This window comes from Narcine bancroftii, chromosome 1, assembly GCF_036971445.1.
Source record: "Narcine bancroftii isolate sNarBan1 chromosome 1, sNarBan1.hap1, whole genome shotgun sequence".
In the NCBI taxonomy this organism is placed as follows: domain Eukaryota; kingdom Metazoa; phylum Chordata; class Chondrichthyes; order Torpediniformes; family Narcinidae; genus Narcine; species Narcine bancroftii.
In genome coordinates, this window is record NC_091469.1 from 150,392,362 (window position 1) to 150,411,767 (window position 19,406).

A 19,406-nucleotide genomic window follows, 5' to 3' on the forward strand; every position below is an offset into this window, starting at 1 on the left:
CCCTCTGCCTCTAGATGCACAGCCATATCCCCTCTCCTCCCCTCTCCCATAGACACCACTCCCTCCGTGACTCCCTCATCCATTCATCTCTTCCTGCTAATCACCCCCTTGGCACCTTCCCCAGTAGCTGCAGGAAATATCACACTTGCACCCACAACTCACCATCATTCTGAGCCGCAAACAGTCCTTCCAAGTAAAGCAACACTTCATTTGTGAATCTGCAGGGATCAACTACTGCATCCGTTGCTCCGCTTGTGGCCTTCTCTGCACTGGAGAGAAAGGACTCGGATTGCTTCGTTGAGCACCTTCGCTCTGTCTGCTGCAGTAACTATATAACCATATAACAATCACAGTACCCAAACAGGCCATCTCGGCCCCTCTAGTCCGCACCAATTTAAGGCCCATCTACCTGGTTCCTGCCCATAACCCTCCAATCCCCTCACATCCACCTACTTCTTAATGACAAAATTGACCCTGCTGCAACCACCTCTTCCAGAAGGTCATTCCACTCTGCCACCACTCTCTGAGTGAAGAAGTTTCCCTTCTTGTTACTTCTAAAGTTTTGCCCCCTAACCTTTAACTTATGACCCCTCGTTCCAATCTCTCCTACCCTCAAGAGGAAGAGCCTATTCACAGCTACTCTATCTATCCCCCTCATAATTTTAAATACCTCTATCAAATCCCCCCATAACCTTCTACATTCCAATGAATAAAGACCCAGTCTACTCAATCTTTCTCTGTATTCTAGATACTGCAATCCAGGCAACATTTTAGTAAATCTCCTCTGCACCCTCTCTACCTTATTGATGTCCTTCCTATAATTTGGAGACCAGAACTCCACACAATATTCCAAACTAGTCCTCATCAATGCCCAACCATTTCAATTCCGTGCCTCATTCCCCTTCCAATATCTCTGTCCACGTCTTCATGCACTGCCAAACCAAGGCCACCTGCAAATTGGAGGAGCATATTCCGTCTGGGCACTCTTCCAAGCAGGCAGCATTTAACGTCGATTTAGCCCCCTCCCGTCACTCTCTCTTTCCCTATCCCTCTGTCTCCTTCCTTCTCCATTCAGAGCAACCCCCTCCCTCCATCTCTCTTCAGCTTTTGTCTCTTCTGCGCCTGTGCTCCTCCCCCTCCCTCTTCTTCCCTCCCCTCCCCCTAGCTATTGATTCAGGCCCCTTTCTGCTTTTTTATTCTTGCTTTGTCGAAGGGCTCACGCCCGAAAAATTACTCACATACCTTTGCCTCCTGTGGATGCTGCTGAGATCCTTCAGAACTTAAATGTATTAACCTACCATGGCAGCGTCTGCAGGACTTTCTTGTTTCACTGCCACTTAATACACAGCTCAGGACATGATTGGTTTCTGTCATCCCATATCCTGTTTGTTTATCCACGGAACCACCCCTCAGCATTGTAACTAAGTTCTGGGTGCCTGGTGCTTGGTGCTCTGGAACCTTTGGACCGGCCACAGTCATTAGATTATTCAAAGAGGTTCTGTCAGTCGTGATATTCTTCCATTGCAAATATATGATTAAGACCAGAAGATGTAGGTGCAGAAATAGGCCATTCAGCCCATTGAGTCTGCCCTGTCATTCAGTCATGAGCTTATTTATTTTCCCACTCAACCCCATTGCCCTGCCTTCTCCCCATAACCTTTGATAGCCTGACTATTCAGATACCTATCAGTCTTTCCCTTAAATACACCCAACGACCTGGCCGCAGCAAACCCCAGAGGTTCACCACTTTCTGGCTAATATGAATGTTTGCACTCTGATGCTGTGGCAAAACACCAAATTTCCTGACTTGTTCATGTCAGTAAATTCTGATTCTGACCATCAATCACATCCCTGTTCTTCTCGCGGAGGTGAGACAAACAGATTCTGCTGAGATGATATCTAAGAGAATGAATAAAGACCTTACCTACAACTTCAGCAGTGTGTTTCAGGGAGGACGTGCAACTTACCTTCAATATAGACCTCAGCAGATGTGCTGTCCGTTCCAAAGGAGTTGGTGGCTATGCAGGCGTATCGACCTGTGTCGTCCTCAAATGCTTCAGTAATCACTAACTTGCACACATCACCATTTTGGGATATCTGGATGTCTGGTGTGTTTTCCAGCTTCCTCCCCTCACAGAACCATCTGCAGATTGGAACAGATTAAAAAAAAAGACATAATAAATATTGTTTTCCTTCCTTTTTCAGTGTGCTCCAATTTGGCTTTCAAGGTGGAGAGGACAACTCCCTGGAAAGAGATTGGCAAGTGGATATGATGCAGAGACAAGAAGAACACAGATGCCAGAATCTCAACGTAGCTCAGACCATCACACAAAGACACTTCCCCCTCCACCCCCCACCATCATCCCGGCCATTCTCTCCTCCCCCCTCCTCTCAGCTGGACAAAAATTCATGAGTACTAGGTCACGCACCACTGGAATTTATTTCCTGCTGTATCAGATACCTGAATGAACCTCACATCAGTAAAACAGCATCACCTTTTTAACTGCTCTCTCTCTCTCTCTCTCTCTCTCTCTCACTCACTTTTTTACCACAGTATTCTGCATGGATTGCTGGACAACTCGCCAGACAAACTTTCTCACTGTGCTTCAGTTCGCGTGCCAATAAGCTGGAACTTAAGTCTGAGTTTGAAGCCGAACTGGAGGAATTGAGCAGCCCAAGCAGCAGCTGTGGAGTCAGTGGGGTATTCAAGACCCGGAGTGTCAAGGGGAGGGAGCCAGTATGAAGGGATGGGGGGGTGGGGTAGGGAAGACAGGTGATGGCTGGAAGTGAGGAAACTAATGCCAGGGCGGGATTAAAGCAGTAGGGAAAGTAGCATCTACTACAGACCCCGGATTTTCAAGGCCCCTCACGTTTATGAGCAATGAATTATGAGCGACTTTTGGTTTCATCTTTGTGCTGTGTTAATAACCCCGATTAAAGGTGATAATTGGCTAAAATCCCCTAACCTTTAGTTAGTCATTTTTAGCCAATTATCACCTTTGATTGGTATCTCATAGCTGCTGACAAAGATGAAAACAAAACTGTAAAGGGATACGCATCTTAGCGGACAAGAAAATAATCCTCACCTCAGCCCCTCGCTCAGCTGGCTGGTTTCATTCGTTTACATGTTGGGGGGGGGGGGAAGGGCTGCATGCTGCAGGTAGCAGTGGGAAATGCAGAGCGGTTCCAGCTGCGTGGGGGATTATGGGTAACGAAGATGGCCATTGATCCCGCATTGAGCCGCCATCAACGGTTGCCATCGCTGTAAGTAAGTTTTGTTTTACAAAATGTGTAAATTTTAACAGGAGAGGGGGGGGGGGTGCAATTTCAGTGTAAGTGCAAAATGTGCAAGTAAGTTTTAACAGGGGAGGGGGGTTCAATTTTGGAGCTTCCCATAGGCACCACGTTCCCTAGATCTTTCTTTGGCTTGGCTTCGCGGACGAAGATTTATGGAGGGGGTAAAAAGTCCACGTCAGCTGCAGGCTCGTTTGTGGCTGACAAGTCCGATGCGGGACAGGCAGACACGATTGCAGCGGTTGCAAGGGAAAATTGGTTGGTTGGGGTTGGGTGTTGGGTTTTTCCTCCTTTGCCTTTTGTCAGTGAGGTGGGCTCTGCGGTCTTCTTCAAAGGAGGTTGCTGCCCGCCAAACTGTGAGGCGCCAAGATGCACGGTTTGAGGCGTTATCAGCCCACTGGCGGTGGTCAATGTGGCAGGCACCAAGAGATTTCTTTAGGCAGTCCTTGTACCTTTTCTTTGGTGCACCTCTGTCACGGTGGCCAGTGGAGAGCTCGCCATATAATACGATCTTGGGAAGGCGATGGTCCTCCATTCTGGAGACGTGACCCATCCAGCGCAGCTGGATCTTCAGCAGCGTGGACTCGATGCTGTCGACCTCTGCAATCTCGAGTACTTCCCTAGATACTTCCCTAGATACGCCTTTGGTAATCACTGAATATACAGTGATCTGAGATATTTAGAATCATTTTGTTAAGAATAACTAAGACAATTTCAAACTTACCGAAACAGATATGCAAGGTCTTGGGGTGGGGGGGGGGGCGCGTCACTTTCACATTCCTTCCTCATTGCGTATACGCCAGCCGGCACAATTTAGGGCCCCTTTAAAATTAACGCTACAGCCCCGCAATACCCTAACCTGGCCCTAATGACTAATGCACAAATGGTATTAAAGCAGAACATTTGTGGACTCTGGGATTGTGGTGCAATACACAAAAATGTTGGAGAAACTCAGCAGGTCACGCAGCATCTATAGAAGGTAAAGGGTGACCAACTTTTCGGGACTGGGTCCTTCATCAAAGTATGACCAAAGAGCGGCCAGGTGCCTGACTAAAATGGTGAGCAGAGATGGGGAGGTGGGGGAGGGAAACAGTGGCAGTGGGAGGAGCGCGGGCTACAGGTAAGTGGTCATAGATGGATATAGGTGGGAGGGAAGAAAAGGAAAAAGACGAGATGATGGGGAAAGGGTTGAAGGTAGGGAGTGGGAAGGGAAGGCAGGGAGGAACTAGAGGAAAGAAGACTAAGGAATAAGGAAAGAAAGACTCGGAGGAAGGGTTAAACAGAGACTCGAGAAATCACCCATATTAGTTGGCACATTAAAATAATTGGTTGCTAATTGTATCAAGTTCTGGTTAGAGCACACTGTGTTCTCTTCTGGTCACCTCATTACGGGAAAGATGGGGAAAGACCCTGGAGATTTACCAGGATGTTGCCTAGATTGCCGCTTTTTAAATTTAGAGCAATGAAGGATGAGAGGGGACCTCAAGGAGGTATCTAAGATTATGAAAGGCTTTGATAGGGTGCTCAGCCAGCACCTCTTTCCTGGGGCAACAGTGGCAAATATTAGAACACATTTGTTTAAGGCAAGGGGAGCAAAGTTGAGGGGAGATGGCAGAGGTAATTTTTTTGTGCAGACTTGAGTGGAGTGCTGGGGGTGATGTTGGAGGCAATAGGGGCATTCAAAAGTCTCTTAGATCATCGTGTGGATGCAATAAAAGTAAATGGTTATGTTCTCTGTTCTAAAATAGGTTTCAGGTTTCCTGTGTGACAACAGTGGCAACACTTCAGCAATACTTTAAAACATTCCTAGATATCCTTGGATTTGGGACTAGTGATATATGAATGTAACCTTTTGTTTACAAAAGTTTATTCAAAGTACAACAACACTACAAACTACACAAACTAATTCATCTAAGCACAGTAGTTCCCCCCTAATCCGCGGGGGATATGTTCCAAGACCCCCCGGCGGATGCCTGAAACTCCATATAGCACTGAACCCTCAGTGGCTCTCAACCTTTATCTTTCCACTCACACACCACTTTAAGTAATCCCTATGCCATCAGTTCTCTGTGATTAGTCAGGGATTGCTTAAGGTGGTCTGTGAGTGGGAAAGGAAACTTGAGAATCCCTGCTCTAAACCCGATTGTTACTGAAATATTTTGCTTGAGAAAAATTGTCATGGGCCCATTTCCTTTGGAGTTATGAAATGTGCACATAACAAGTCAATTAGGGACGATTAAAACAGAAGTTTTCAAACTTTTTCTTCTTACCCACATCCCACTTTAAGCAATCCCTTACTAATCACAGAACACCGATGGCATAGGGATTACTTAAAGTAGTAGGTGAGTGGAAAGAAAAAGGCTGAAAACCACTGCTCGAAACACTATGTTTTTTTCCTATACATACAAACCTACAATAAAGTTTAATTTGTAAATTAGGCACAATATGAGATTAAAAACAATAACCAATAATAAAATAGAACAATTATAACAAATTTAAAAGAAAGGTTACTTGAACACAAGCCCTGCAATATGCAACAGTCATTTTGCTAACTGAGATGGCTACTAAGTGACTAACGGGTGGGTAGCGTATACAGCGTAGAATCGTTGGATACGTCCTGGGCAGGATGGTGCTGGATTTCACCGTGCTACTTCAGAACGGCGTGCAATTTAAAACCTAGGAATTGTTTATTTCTGGAATTTTCCATTTAATATTTTCAGGCTGCAGTTGACTTCATGTAACTGAAACTGCGTATAAGGGGGGAGTTTCACAATAAGTTTGAAAAAGATTTGAAATTTTGGAAATTTTGCAATAAGCGGTAATCAATACAAATCAATGCAAACCGGTTACATACAAAGTTAAACTGTATACGATCTACATTTTCAAATGAAACTCCTGTTGATACTATTCATGAAGCACTCGATCACCTGGGGGGGGGGGGGGGGCCTGCTGTTCCACGAACTCGGCCACTTTCCCCTCTGATACCGTATGCTCCCTCTCTAATGCAGTGGCCTGGCCTTAACCCCGAAAGAGGGGCAGGAAGCCGGCTTGGTCAGAACCATCGGCTGCCCACCACCTTGATCTGCGAATAGCCAAGCCCAGCAGCAACCCTACAAGGAGATCCTCCGAGCACCCAAGCCCCTCCCTTCCTCACCGGGTGACTGTAGATCAGGGGCTGAAGTGCAGACGGAACTCGAGGAGCAGCCCCTTCAGTTAGGTGAAAACGGGCTGCAACCTCTTGTTCTCCACGCACACGTGGTACACCATCTTATCCTGGCCGCAGAGATGACAGGCAGCCAAGGTGTCGGTGAACCGACTCAGGAAGTGGTTGCACGCCACTGCTCTGTGCAACAGTCTCGACCCCAGGTCCCCAGTGTAAAGGGGAGGTCTCTTGTGTACCGAGACGTCCACTAGGGGTCTCCCTCAATGCTGGATAGTTAAATAGATCACCACAGCATGTTGGGATGACAGACGAGGTCAAGGAAATGGAAAATATGCAGGAGCTCATACAAGAACTGCTTTGACCCATCTGGGAACGGCATAGTGGGGGACAGCTCACATTGTGCCAGACCAGCTCCTGAGAAAGATGCTGGGCTTTGGGTCCGACAAGCAACTCTAGCCGATCGGAACCTTTCTCTGCCTTGACTTGGAGTATTACTCAGAAGTGAAGATTTTCCATGGGGAGAGTTCCTTGGTCATTTTCATGTTCAAAATTTACCCATCAATTTTTTTTTTAAACACACAACACAACAAAAGTTGATGGAGTATATAGAGGTTTTTGGGAGATAAATTGGGAAAAGTTTGTTAGAGCAGGTCACACACAAACACTTTTAAAACACAGGAGATTTTGGAAGAGAGCTCAGAGACCCATGATGGACTGTTATTTGTAAAAGGCAACAAATGTAACAACAGGCAGTAGCAGCTTTGTCTGGAAAACAGAATTTACTGTCTGGAAGGTCATGTGATCTTTGCAGGCAGAGAGCAGAAAAAAGCAGGCTTTACTCTCAGAGTTGGAGGGGGTGAGAGAGAGAGAGAGAGGAGGAGAGACACAGACATCCGTTCCAAAGGGACAAGCTGGCAAATTTTGGAAGACGGCCTGGTCAAAGGAGAGGACTGGCTGGTGTTTCCCTTGGAAAAGGAGAAACAGAAAGGAACTCTGTGATGACCTGAAACAGGAAAAACTCTCTCTCTGAGAACCAACAAGAATCCTTCTGAGTGGTACCTGTTAACCACCAAAGCTTGGTGAACTTTGTTAATGTAAACTTATGTGCACAGTACAAAAATCGCCTGCAACCAGTGAGATTGGATTGTGAACCAAAGAACTTTGCTGAATTTACACACACATTACACACACGTGTGCTTAGCATTAGAAGGGGGTTAAGTAGGGTAAGTGAGTCAATAGAGATAAGTTAAAGTTTGATTCTATTTTCATGTTCAAAGATAATTAAAAGAAACTTTTGTTTAAGTAACCCTTTGTCGTGGTGCAGATCTATGGCTCCTGGGTTTTGGGGTCCTCTGGACTCGTAACAGCAGACACAAGCAAAACCTGAGAGGCGAGGAATGCATTTTCAAAAGGGTTTGCTGATCCGCAGTTTAAAGAGCATCAGAGCAGCTTCGAAAATGTTACTGTCTACGCCATGACACCTGGCTCTGTGATTAAATCTCTATCTTTAGCCTCCAGGTACTCAGGGTTTCAGATTCAATGACAGCGAGAAAATAGAAACTGAGACATCACGTAAAGATCAGTAAATTGCAACAGGTGGTCTCGCCAGGGACTGGTGTGGATTGATTGACTCATTAGGAATGTTGACCTTTGGGTCTGCAGTCATTACAATCCCATTCCCACAACAACTTCCAAAGTCCTGAGAGAGAGGTTCAAGATTATTCTCCCCGTCATCCCAAATCAAATTAGAGGTCTGTTGCCTGCATGTGACCCAGAGTCCTCCAATCCCTGCGTGTTTCATGTGTGGATCTAGAAACCTGCTAAGCGCTGAGAAAACCTCTTAAAAATGTCCAAGAAACTGCAAAGGGGTGTTTCTACACCAGCCATTCTCAATAGGTGCCAAACAATCTACCCGCCCCCCCCCTCCCCCTCCACCACCACACCCCCCCACCCTGGGGACCATTGCACATTTACGTAAAAGCATTGTTTTCTATTGCCTCACATGACATGAATATATTTTATGTTTTTTTTCTGTAGTCGGTAGGAGAGAGAAGGGGTCCCATGAACTTTGAGTTGAGGCCGACAGGAGCTATAGCTAATAAAAAATTGAGAATGGCTGGTCTCCACCCCACACTGTCTTGGGAAAGTTCCTAACTTACTTAAAGGACCCATCCCACCCCCTTCAGACTCCCTTCACCTTTCATCGTGTAGAAAATAAATGAGTTTGCAAACACGAACACCCAAATTAGGGTGGCTCGGAGAGCATAGCGGATAGCCCAATACTATTACAGCGCCAGCGACCCGGGTTTGAATCTGTTGATGTCTGCAAGGGGTTTGGATGTTCTCCCTGTGTCTGTGTGGGTTTTCTCCGGGCACTCTGGTTTCCTCCCGCATTTTAAAGACATATGGGGTGAGTAGATTAATTAGTTACCTGGAAGTATTTGGGTGATGTGGGCTTGTGCACTGGAAGGGCCAGTTACCATGCTGAATGTCTAAATTAAAAAAAAATCAAGGGCGATTTCTTTCTTGCTGTTATCAGACTCTTAAATGGACCCATTGCTGGTAAAAGTTGCACTATTTTTAACTCTAAACATTTTTGTGTTTTTCTCTGTCCCTGCACCATCGAACTCAGTGCAACACTATTACTTTTGAGTTATTTGTTTAATTCTTATTATTGCACTACCTGTTGTATAAATTGACATGCCCAAGAGCATGCAAAAATGCTTTTATTGGACAGTAAAACCCTTGGTATCCAGAATTCAAATAACCGGCAGCCTCAAGCAATCAGCAAAAATAATCAAGGAAAATAAAAAAAAGAATCAAATAAAAGGTTAGAAAATAAATACTGTTTAAAATTGGAAAGTAAATGTTCTCTGAAGTAACACATAGACCCTTTGGTGAAGATGGGAGCAAATATCCAGCCAGCAGAGGGCCTTGGTCGGGTTTTGCTCCTAGCAACTGTTTGAATAAAGTTCTGTGAAACTGTAACGCCGTCGCCCAGGAGGAAGAGCTGGATGATGCCATTCGGCATTGGGGTGACTCTCTTCAAGTGTCTCCTAATCCCTGCTTAGTGAGAGTTACCCCAGTCAGAGGCTTTATCTGAAACTTGGGGGGGGGGGGGTTAATTATCTATAATATTATTGTTTATCTCTTGGGCAATTCCATGGAGGGGGAGGAACCTGCAGGTGTAACGATGGTTAAATGTTTTCATCGAAGGTGACTGAAAATAAAGTAAAATGCATTAAGGTTGATATATATTCATGCAAGTGAAGTTTGTTCAGTGTGAGTACAGTGTAGTACTTTTCTCTTTTTAATGCAGGTGAGGCATTGTAAGAGTAACTGTCAAGCAACTGAAAGAATACACTTATCCCGTATCTATCAATCCCTATAGGTGCTGGATGCCAGGGGTTTTACTGTATTTTGGTATTAATAACAATAAAACAAATCAATTCAACTTGACATCGGTTTAGGTGGCCTCACAGATCTTGGCTTGAACGGCTTCTGCCGTTCTCTACCTGAATTCCCCTCCCCCTCTATCCTTCCCACTAATCTGAGGTCCAACTACATCAGTGATTAATTCTAAGCCTTAAGTCGGAGTAGAAAATGCTGGAATGACACAGCAGATGAAAAAGTATCCGTGAGAGTGAAACGCGGTTTACACGTCAGGTTTTCATCTCTGTGACACCACTTCCTCCTTTAAGTAAATATTTCCCTGACCCCCATCTGCCGACCCACTGATAGAAGTTTATAAAATTATGAGAGAATAATATGAGAGACAGTCAGAACCTTTTTCCCAAGGTAAAACGTCACGTACCAGAGGACATTCATTTCAGGTGTTGGGGAGAAATTTAAGGGGGTAAAACACGAAATTCTGCAGACGCCATGATTGAAGTAAATGCTGGAGAAACTCAGCAGGTCAGATATAGATATAAAACGAATGTTTCAGGGTTCAGCCCTTCATCAAGATGTGACCAAATTTAAAATTTAAGCATGCAGCACTGTAACAGGCCATTTCGGCCCCCCGAGTCCATGTCACCCAATTTACATCCCATTAACCTACACCCCTGTACGTTTCGAACAATGGGAGGAAACAGGAGACTCCAGTGAAAACCCACACAGACGCAGGGAGAATGTACAAACTCCTTACAGACAGCATGGGATTTGACCGCAGGTCCATATCGCTGGCGCTGTAACAGCATTGCACTAACTGCTATGCTAACCATACTACCCTAAATAGCAAAGATAAAGATACATAACCAGCGCTTTAGGCTTGAGCCCTTCATTGAGGTATGAGCAAAATGTAGGCAGGTGCTCAAAATCTTCGCATTCGTGTTTTATTTCAGATGGAATTATTTGATCACTTCCTCCTCCAGGACCTCTACATCCTTGATGAAGTGCAGTGAGGGGGCCACAGACTCTGTGTGGGACCTGCGGCCCCATCTCAGACTTCAAAGGTGCACACACCACGTGCAGGACCAGGCGGACACAGGCTACGCCACACTTAGGGCAAATCTGAGTGCAAACAGGCAGGAGCTATGACTGATGCAAAGGGAAATTCTTCTATTCTCCATGCAAGCATAACCCCGTGAGGCATGGGAAGGTAGGTAAATTCTTTGTCCATGCCTCCTGCCATTTATTGGTCCGCTCTCCGATGTGTTGACAGTTCCATTGTTGTCTCGATCTCCTGAAGCTCTTGCCAAAATAAATTGGAAAGCCAATCCTTGGCAAAGGCATCACAGTCCCATTCCATATGGAAAACTGGAGGAAATGTCCATGGAGCTCTCCCTTTTTTATTCCTGCAATTTTATCTCCCAGACTGACGCAAGAACTCAAGGGAAAGGAGTGTCGGACGCTGAGGGGAGTCGCAACATTGCGACAGGGAAGGCAGCCAGAATCTCTTCCCCTGGTGTAGAAATGTCACAGACAAGAGGACAGACAGTTAAGGGAAGGCGGAGAATGGGGCATAGTTTAAAGGAGATAAGAGGACAAGTTTCTTTTTACACGCAGAGAGTGGAGGGTGCCAGGAATGAGACAAGATTGAGAAAGCCTGCTTGAATTTTCTCTATCATTACCTCTCATAATGTTGTATTCCACTTTGAAATCTCCCTTCAGTCTCTGACACTCCAGGGAATAAAGTCCTAATGGCTTGTGTCTGCGCTGTAGTCTTCTAGGGTTCTATGATTCATCCCTGGCAAGTCTCTCAGTCTATTTTATCACCACCCACCCCTCCACCTTCAACCCCATTACCAAACAGTCTAATCACCATTGTAATGCAACTGGGCATTGGACAGGATTTTGGATTCATGTGCATACGGTCAGGACTAGAATCTTTGGCTTTCAGTCACGGAGGAAGGAACATTACCAATTGAGGTAATCGTGCAGTTCTCAATGTCCTGTCAAGGAACTATCAAAACAGCTTGCTCCAAGGAAATCAATCCACCTGTGTTAAGCCGGCACCACATAAGTGGAGCTCCTTTCAGAATTTTTCTCTTTGAATGCTCAAACACAGAACCGGAGAGCTCAGTTGCAGAGAGATCAAGCAAAGGTCACTGCTGTGATTTACATTACACTGCCAAAGGTCACTTGTAAAACATGCTCTTAATTTATTCTGGGGACTGCAGACAAGGCAGTGAAATTCTTCTTCCCGGTGCTACCAATTGTTCCCCTCTCGTTATAAACTAGCACCGTCCGCTGAACCAACCAGTCCCAACGGAGGCCTTACATTCCCCCCTGGGGGCCACAGCACACTTAAGAGGGGACCACGGGCTGAAATCATACAATATTTTTTATGTCGTCGGTAGGAAAGAAGAAGGGAAGAAACCAACTCAACTTGACTGCTTCACAGGGAAGGGGGCCCCATACACTTTGAGCAGAGTCCCAAGTGGGCCAGGCCCAAAACAATAAGGGTTGAGACAGGCCACCCTAAACCACCTGTCGACTCACAGGCTCAGACAGGGATTTATTTATGTGCTGAGAAAATAAAATGGGAATGTGACCGTTGTAACATGTGATGCTCTATGTGTCAGCAGGAGACCAGGAGCATTTCCCTACGTCCTCCGCAAGGGAAGCAGGGATGCAAAGATCTGGAGGGACGCGGCATGGTGATAGGCCTTTTGCCCCTCTGAGTCCGTGCTGTGCATCAACCGCCTGTCGGCATTAATTTCTACATTAATCCCGTTTTCCTCTCGCCACATTCTCAATGAGTGCCCCCAGATTCTACCACTCCCCTGGACACTAGAGGCAATTTGCAGTGGCCAATTGATCTATCTAACCATCTTTGGGATGTAGAATGACACCGGAGTATCTAGAGCAGTGGTTCTCAACCATTTTCTTTCCACTCACATACCACTTACAGTATTCCCTCTGCCATCGGTGCTCTATAATTAGTAAGGTATTGCTTAAGGTGGGATGTGGGTGGAAAGAAAAAGTTTGAAAACTATTGTTTTAATCGTCCCTAATTGACTCATTATGTGCATTGTTTCAGAACTCCAAAGGAAATGGGCCAAGATAATTTTTCTCAAGCAAAATATTTCAATAACAATTGGGTCTAGAGCAGTGATTTTTAACCCTTCCCATTCACATCCCACCTTAATCAATCCCTTACTAATCACAGAGCACCGATGGAAGAGGGATTTCTTAAAGGGGGATGTGAGTGGAAACCACTGATCTAGAGCAATATGCAAACTCAAGTTTATTATCACTGTCTAATGTAATGATTATAATATTTTGGGGAATTTGATAAGATTTAGAGTAGGTTTCAAACATACACACATTTTAAAACAGATCTTATTTGAAGGACTGAAGAAATACTAAAGATCTCTGGAGAATGTAAACACATTTCGCAAGTAGGTGTTAATTGAACTGACGTCATGAAATGAAAGACCATTGTTATGAACAGGTGCCAGGATAGTTACAAGTATCTTTCTGCAGGGTGCTTACAGGAAGGTCACTCCTGGGTTTTGTTTATCAGCTTGAGCAGAAGAGAACTCCTGTTGTTTGCTGAAGAAGGTGGGGGTTTTGAAAATGAGTCACATGGGCTTTCTGGAAGCCAGTTGAAGAGAGTTGGAGAGAGAGAGAGAGAGAAAAGTAAGAAGCTCTCTCAGTCATTATGTGTGGGACACTGAACAGTGTAATCCAGGATGAACTGATGAAAAGTTCCAAAGTGCTATCTGCCTGATGTTTCTCTTGGAATAAGAGGAACAGAAGGAGCTCTGCCGTAACCTGAAAGAAAGAGGTTACCATCTGAAAAACCCTGATAGGGCAAGTTTCATCAGCGAGACCTTGAGGTGACTAATGGTGGTACCTCAGTTGTGGAAATCCTGGAACAACAAATCTCTCTGCAAACCCTACAAGAACCTTCCTGAGTGGTAAATATTTACCTTTCAAGCCCCAAAGCCTGGCGAACTTTATACTTGTTAAATTCTGTGCACAGTATAAGAATTTCCTGCATCCAGAGAACTTGGAAGAAGGAGAAGTGAGATTGAACTGTGAATCAAAGAACTTTCTTAAATTTACATGCACATTACATACACGTGCACTTAGAATTAGAAGGGGGTTAATTTGGGTTAGCATAAGTATAGAGATAAGTTAAAATTTTGATTCTATTTTCATGTTTAAAGTTGATTAAAAATAATAACTTTTGTTTTGAAAGCCACTTGCCTTGGTGAATGTCTATTGCTGCTGGGTTTTGGGGTCCTTTGGGCTCATAACATGAAGAATCCTTTTGAATGTCCCTGTTGTACCAGTGTGATGTTCTGTATATACTGTTCTGTGCTGTCCTGTGTATAAGTGGCTGGCCCACCCACTGATCTCCTGTAACCCCTCCCCCTGTGATCTGGCCGTAAAGGTTGACTTCCCTGCCCCCTTCCATTCATTCGGGCACATGGATTCGGGCCAGCTGAAATCTAACATGTATTAAAGCCCTATCATTCCTCACTCAATCTTTGGAGTCATTGATAGTGTGGATCAATCAGCTTCCACTACCACACCCGGCAATGCATTCCACTCTCTACCTCTGAAGTCTCCCTTAAACTTTCCTCCACTCACTTTAAACACTTCAGGGCAGCACGGTTGGCATAGCGGATAGCTCAAAGCCTTTACAGCACCAGCGATCGGGACTAGGGTTCGAATCACGCGCTGTCTGTAAGGAATTTGCACGTACTCCCCATGTCTATGTGGGTTTACTTTGGGGGGGCTCCGGTTTCCTCCCACCCTTCAAAAAAGTATCGGGGTGTCAGTTAATTGGATGTAAATTGGGCAGCACGGACTCAGAAGGCCGAATTGGCCTGTTACAGTTCTGTGTCAAAATTTAAAATTTGAGAAAAGATTTCCTCTAGTATTTGCTGGTGTTGCCCTGGGAGGTAGGGAAGATTAGATTGTTGTGGATTAGCTGTATGTAGCTCAGCACAACACTGTGGGCCAAAGCCCTGGAATGTTCTATGTTCCAGCTGAAACGAAAATTGTTGCTTGTACTTGATCCTTACCCCTCTGTTCACTGTGTGTCCATCCTGAAGCTTTTTAAACACTAGTTATTGGCTTCCACTACTACCTCTGGTTGGACGAGACCAGAGCAGAAAGGACATGGATTGAGGGTTCTCCAGTTTCCTCCCACCCTGCGGGATTGTAGGTTAACTGGTGTATTTGGGTGGCACACACTAAAGGACCCATTACTGTTCTGTATGTCAAAATTTAAACAACCAAGACTCCTCTGTCCTCCAGAAACATGGAGGCTGAGGAATAACCTTACAGAGATTTGTAGAATTATGAGGGCCAGAGATAAGGTGAATGGTCACACTCTCCATCCAGAATTTGCCAGGGTGGGGGGGGGGGGTACTAATTCCTGAGGGCAGAGGTTTAAAGTGAGAGGATTTAAAAGAAACCTTTGTTCTGCCTCATCCCATTGACCTGCACCCAGTCCACATCGCTGTAAACCCCTCCTATCCATGTACCTGCAAAAGTTTTCTTAAATGTCAAAATGGAGCCTGCATTCGCCACTTCAGCTGGCAGCTCACTCCCCATGCCCACCACTCTCTGCGTGAAAAGGTTCCTGTCACACTTGTGGCCCGAAATGTGAAGTTAATGAAACTTTAAACACTAGTTTTATCAGGTAAACTTCCCAGTGGCTTTATTCTCCCATTTCCTTTGTTCTCCTGCTTGTGTTCTTATCTCTCTCTCATACCACGTGACTTCCAGTACATCTCATACATATTCATTATCATGACATCCCTCCTTTAATCAGAAATAAACTTTACCTTCACTTAACAATATCTCTCGGAAACCTACAAACATCGTAACTAATGGTAACACTATAACTCAACTACATAAAATTTACTTCCTACAGCACTCATACATGCACTTTATGATATAAGATTAAAATACTGTCCCAAAGTTCTTATTAAAACTATGGTACAAAGTCTTCGTATCGTTTGGGCGCTTTCCGGTTTCGTTTCGGCCTGCCTGCGATATTGTCGTCGCTTCTCAGTTGTTCACTCTCAGCGTCGGAAATACTGCTCGCCACGGCTTCGGGTGTTTCTGGTGCTCTAGTCACTTCATCAGGAGTGCTGGTAACTGCCTCTGGAACATCATCAGGTCTCTCAGTTTCAGCATCTTGTATTGGCCTTTCAACCTCTTCGCTCGATGTATCTCTGGACACCTGATACATTTCTCTTATACAGGACTCCAGTCGGAGACTTGACTGTCACCATACTGCCACTTCTGGATACGACAGTATAGGGTTGATGGTAATAAGGTGTGTCTAGCTTACCACCAGTTTCATGCCTCACTAGAACATTATCTCCTGGCATGATGTCTGAATACCTGGCTCCACGTTTCGAATCTGTGTACAGCTTTGCTGCACCTTTCTTTTCAGCATCGTGGTCCCTCATCTCCTGGTCGTCTCGGATTTCCTTTATTTCTGGCATTTTTGTGCGGATTTTTCTCCCAAAAAATGCTACTGCAGGACTTTTTCCAGTGGTTGCATGAGGTGTTGCTCAATAGACAGCCACATAAGATAGCAATGCTTCTCGCCAATTTTGTCCTTCTGCGTGTGCAATCCTCAATCGTTTTTCAATGGACTGATTTTGTCTCTCTACTTCTCCATTGGCTTGCGGCCATTTCGGAGTTACTTTATGATGGTGGATACCTGTGGTCCTCATGTATTCCGTAAATGTCTCTGAAATGAATTGTGGACCATTGTCAGAGTATAATGTAACAGGTAATCCATATCTTGCGAATATCTCTGCTAACGCTTGTATTGTTTTTTCAGTGGTTGTGGACTTCAACACCACGTACTCATAGTATCTGCTGTAGTAATCTATCACTACCATAATTGATTCACCCGTCGGTAAAGGTCCAAGAAAATCAACAGCTACGTCGATCCATGGTCCTGTCGGGAGTTGCGTACTCCGGATTGGTTCTGGCGGATTACTCCTACTTATGATTTGACATCCGTGACAAGTTTTAACAAATCTCTCTGCGTCTTTATCACAACCTGGCCACCATACCTTGGTCCTGAGGTTTTGCTTGGTACCAACAATGCCTAGGTGTCCTTCATGCGCTAAGGATACGATCTTCGGTCTCAATCTTTGTGGTATCACCAATCTGCAACCTCTTAATACACACTGTCCGATGCAACAAAGTTCGTCTCTGATGGGAATGTAAGCCTTGTGAGTACACTTGTCCCATTGTCCACTCTGTATGCATTCTCTTACTTCCATGAGTTCTGGATCACGTTCGGATTCTCTCTCGACTTCCTTCGTAGTCACAGCTTTCGGTGTCGCCTGAATAGCTACGAAGCGTACAAAGCTCTCTGTTTCTGTTCCCAATTCTGACTTGGATTGTGGACCACCATCCTTCACCAATCTGGACAGCGGATCAGCAATGTTTGTTTTCCCTGCAATGTGGATTACTTTATATTTGTAGGGTTGTAGTCTGAGTACCCATCTCTCTATTCTGGCACATGGTTTGGATCTAGGTGCATAGATCATCTCTAATGGCTTATGATCTGTGATGAGTTCAAATTCAATGCCGTATAAATATGCATGGAACCTCTCACAGGCCCATACAAGTCCGAGTGCTTCTTTCTCTGTCTGAGAGTATCTTCTTTCCACATCTGATAACGATCTGCTGGCATAGGCAATGATTCTCGGTCCTCCATCATGCATCTGGACCAACACGGATCCTAAACCAACTGGGCTGGCATCCGCTATGACTTTGGTTAATGCCGCCGGATTGTAATATCCAAGAGTTTTTGCATCTGTCAGGCTTTGCTTCAGCGCTGTGAACGCTTTCTTCTGCTCAGATCCAAAATGAAATGGTATTCCTTTCCTGGTTAGTTTCCTTAGTGGTTCTGCCACTATAGCGAAATTAGGAATGAACTTTGCACAAAAATTGACCAATCCCAGGAAACTCCTCACCTCTGTTGCGTTCTGAGGTGCACGTGCCTCTTCAATAGCTTTCACCTTGGCCTCTGCAGGGTTTAGTCCTTTCCGTGTAAGTCTGTGTCCCATGAAGTCCATTTCTGACACACCGAACTGGCACTTGTTTCCATTCACGGTAAGGCCTGCCTCCTGTAGTCTAGATAGTACACGCCTCAACCGTTTGTCATGCTCTTCCTTCGGTGGTGCATGGACTATGATGTCGTCAGAAATGTTGGCAACTCCAGGAATGCCTTGAATCACTCGATGGATTTCATACTGGTAGATCTCCGAAGCTGCATTAATTCCAAATGATAGTCTCTTGTAACGATACAATCCACAGTGAGTCACAAATGTTGTCACATCTCGGGAACCTGGATCCAGCTCTAATTGATGATAGCCCCACTTCAGATCAATTTTTGAGAATATCTTACTGGTAGTTAGTTCTTGAAGTATTTCCTCCACTGTTGGTATAGGGTGTGGTTCTCTAATTATAGCTTCATTGGCCATTCTCATGTCAACACATAGTCTTATGTCACCCTTTGGTTTGGGCACAATCACTAGGGGACTGACCCATTGTGTCGAATGTTCCACCGGTTCAATAATGTCTTGTTCGATCAATTCTTTAATTTTGGCTTCGACTTTCCCACGAAGTCTAAACGGAGTTCGGCGCATTGGTTGTGCCTTGGGTTTGACCGTTTCATCTACCGCTAGCTTCAATTGTCGACCTTTCAGCTTTCCTACTCCTTGGAAGACTGCGGGGAATTCTTGCTTCATATCCTCGTATGACTGAATTGAATTGACACAAGCTCCAATATGAAGTATTGCCAGGTCTTGCGCTGTGCTTCTACTCAGCAATGGTTCTCCCCTCTCTTCTATGACCATAAACTCTGCTTCGGTGTACTTATCTCCAGCTTCAACAGTTGCAGTAAAACATCCAATGGTCTGCAATGGCTTGGTTGCTGTGTATGGATACAGTTTCTTGGAACACTTCTTTGAGGTACAGATGATCTTTTTCCTTTTCAACTTCTCCCATAAATGTCGATCAATCACATTACTGTCACTGCCTGAGTCTACAATGACCTGCACTGTCACTCCACCAATGATCACTGGGACCTTCTCATGATGTACATCATTCAACGTAAATTGGTAACAACTCTGTTCCTCCTGGGTATCATCATCGTCACCGTCGATCTGGCGAATGGTATCTTTCTTTTCAGGATACTTTCCTTTCCCCCAGGCTTTGCCTTTGGAAGTTGTACTCTTCCTCTTCTGGTCTGCATTGGACTTGCTTTTGCACTTCTTTGCAAAGTGATCCTTACCTCCACACTTTCTGCAAACTTTGCCTTTGGCCGGGCAATATGGGTCTTTTCCAAAGTGATCTCGGTTTCCACATCGATAACACTCCACGTCATGTATCGGCGTATATCTTGGCTGATTATGGCGATGTGAGAGCCTCTTAATTTGCTGGCTTGAGTTGTCTTTCAGGGTCATGGTATGAAATTGCCCTTCAACAGCCTCTAATGCAGCAGCAA

General features: G+C 45.0%; 1 protein-coding gene and 1 long non-coding RNA gene across 5 annotated transcripts in view; one reads left to right on the forward strand and one right to left on the reverse strand.

Annotated features, from left to right (window-relative positions):
• The window catches only part of LOC138765078 (uncharacterized), a 37,346-nt gene extending 34,953 nt beyond the window's left edge, over positions 1-2,393 (forward strand). Inside the window, exon 3 of the long non-coding RNA XR_011358462.1 lies at positions 2,206-2,393. This is a non-coding gene — a long non-coding RNA (uncharacterized lncRNA). The remainder of the gene's footprint in view (positions 1-2,205) is intronic.
• palld (palladin, cytoskeletal associated protein) overlaps positions 1-19,406 on the reverse strand; it is a 485,446-nt gene that overhangs the window by 270,106 nt on the left and 195,934 nt on the right. For all 4 annotated transcript variants that reach the window (XM_069941703.1, XM_069941714.1, XM_069941705.1 and 1 more), the window contains exon 4: positions 1,968-2,143. In XM_069941703.1, the coding sequence (XP_069797804.1) occupies positions 1,968-2,143 (176 nt within the window). The remainder of the gene's footprint in view (positions 1-1,967; positions 2,144-19,406) is intronic.